This window comes from Rosa rugosa, chromosome 1 (assembly GCF_958449725.1).
Source record: "Rosa rugosa chromosome 1, drRosRugo1.1, whole genome shotgun sequence".
Lineage (NCBI taxonomy): Eukaryota > Viridiplantae > Streptophyta > Magnoliopsida > Rosales > Rosaceae > Rosa > Rosa rugosa.
In genome coordinates, this window is record NC_084820.1 from 63459725 (window position 1) to 63462303 (window position 2579).

General features: G+C 35.6%; 1 protein-coding gene across 1 annotated transcript; it reads left to right on the forward strand.

The window, feature by feature from the left end:
• Positions 1–937: 937 nt before the first annotated feature.
• LOC133744371 (vascular-related unknown protein 1) lies at positions 938–2118 on the forward strand. Its single transcript, XM_062172494.1, has 3 exons — positions 938–1475; positions 1591–1665; positions 1812–2118. The coding sequence occupies exons 1-3, from the start codon at positions 1164–1166 to the stop codon at positions 1950–1952; spliced, it is 528 nt and encodes a 175-aa protein (XP_062028478.1). The 5' UTR covers positions 938–1163; the 3' UTR covers positions 1953–2118.
• The last annotated feature ends 461 nt before the right edge of the window (positions 2119–2579 follow it).

Genomic DNA, 2579 nt, shown 5'->3' on the forward strand with positions numbered 1-2579 from the left:
GCCCAGATGATGCATATTTATTGTTGTGCAGGCCATTCATATCAACTCGTAAGTCTCCAATTCCAACCAAACTTATCCTATCTTGTTTGCCCCTAGGGTAACCTTAGATACTCTGTAAAAGCACATGTTTTTTACGAGGGTTATTGAGATTTGTATTTATTCTCTACTTATGATAGAGGAAAACAGAAAAGTCTGCAGGGTCATATCCCTACATATGCATCAGAATGCGTGGTTCTCTTTCGTTTACAAATATAACCACACCAGTTGCATGAATATTTGTCCAGTCCTAATCGAGTTTTGTTTGCACTGTCACATAAAAATCGAATCTAACCAATTGATCTTATAGAATTTAAGTTTTTGACATAAGTTGTTCAACAAATTGAGGTTTATAACAGCTGTGAGTAGGTATGAGAAGCTTAACGATGCAGTACGCGAGGGGAGAACTATAGGCTGGGTACGTCTTCGAAACACAACTTCCTTTCATCCGAACATCAGTCTACCTTAGTACGTACCCCAATATCAAGTTTATAGATGGAAAAAAAAAATGAGAATGCCGAATGGCATGGTTAGGACTTAGGCATAAGATATGCTAATGCAGAGTGCCAAAGTCTACTTGGGCTGAATTATCTTCTCTTAAAAGTCTCTATTTGGAAGCTTAATTTCTCGGGCCGGCCCTATATTAAGGAAATAATATGTCCGCAGCCTAGCCTGCAGTCCAAGTTTTCTGTCAGGTTTATCTCATCATTAACTGGGATTAGTTGAAAGGCGAAGTCAGAAGTCGTAACAAAGGAAAAAGGTTACCCTATTGGTGTGAAAATCTCATTCGATCAGAACCACAAAGGTCAACGTACTCCTTCCCCTCATATAATTTGTATTTTTCTTTGCACGTTCTCACCCTCGTTGGTTTTATGCTGCAACTGCTGGTTTTAACGTCGTCATCAACCTCCTCCCTGTCTGGCCCACCCTCATCAGATTTTAACATTATGGGTTTCTCATTTTCTTCATTCCCTTAATCTTCTCTTTCTGTTATAAAATCCCCAGTCTTTTTAGAAACAAGTGGCCGCCCTCTCTCTCTTCCTCTCTCAGGCAAAACCAAATCTGGCTAGCTAGCTTATCTCTTTTTTATTTTAATTTCTTTTGCTTAATTTTGTTAGATTGATATCATGGATATGTCGACTTTTGGTTCATCGTCTATGATCAGAGCTGTTCCTTCCAAAGAAACAGCAGCAACATACTCCTGCACTGAGGAGGAAGAGAGTGGTTGGACTAAGTACTTTGAAGACTTCTCAAACAATACTAGAGCTGATCAAGAACAGACTAGTTTCTGCTCTTCTTTGGTTTCTGATGCCTCTTCTGGTGCTGCATGGAGAGTTTCGCATAACAACAGTGTGCCAAAAAAATTGAAGAAAAAACCCAAGAAGATTGGGGATCATGATTTGGAGGATACTGCTAGTTCTCCTGTTAATAGTCCCAAGGTCTGATGATCGATGTTATTAATTCTTTATATGTTACTTGTTCCCTTTGGGATATATATGTAGTTTTGTACATGTTTCTAGGAATTGACTGTTGTGGTCGTTTATCAATATGTAGATTGGTGATTTGAGACCAGTTGATCATATGAATCCCAGAAAGATAGATGATCATCGTATCAATATTAATTCTTTGGTATATTCTTTTCTTATTCTTAATTCTTCCATTATTAATTGTTCTTTCTAGCTTGCAAAATAAACTATTCCGTCTTTTCGTTTATCATTTATATTGGTTGGTTAGCAGATTAATTTGTTTGGTATTTATTCCTGTTGATTTTGAAGGGTAAAGAGCATTTTGCAGAAATGAAGCAGGCAGATGAAAACAGTAGTGATTGTTCTGGGAAAAATGATCAAAATACAGACCTAAAGAAAAAAGGGTTGTGTTTGGTTCCTCTAAATCTGTTAATGAATTATCTTGTTTAATTTAGTTTTGTCAATGAACTCGATTGTATCCAAACTCTTATGAGTTACTTTATAAATTACTAAAGGAAAATTCTGTGGATATATATAAATGTTGTATATTTCTTGTAATTTAAGTGAGCTATATATAAATAGTTTTCTTTGGTTACTGATTCTGGTTTTTGCATATTCATATCTTCATTGTATCTGGTCACAAGAAGTAGGGCTGTATTTTTTTTCATTGGCAGTAGTACTAAATTAGGAGCCTATTATAAACAATATTCCTCAACTACAATAGTATATAATGTAAGACTAATTGAGCTTATATGAGGTAAAAGACTAGACAAAGATCTATGATGCCATTACGTGTCTTATTAATTAAGAGAATAATGTGAGTACGTGGCCTAACAAGCAAAGTAATAGCTATAAAGATATAAAGGTATTGTTCTTTGAAGTTGCCCTCTAAGCTAATCAACCCTATAATTAAGCAGGAATTGCTTAAAGTAGTCAAAGTAGCTAATGAAAGTGATTGTCGTGGTAACACAGTCATCAAACAAGGCTGCCCGGCCCTTTTGCGTCTGGTATTTATAAAAACACTGTTCACATGTCAAACAACAATTTATTACATACATTATCGAAAATATTTTTTAT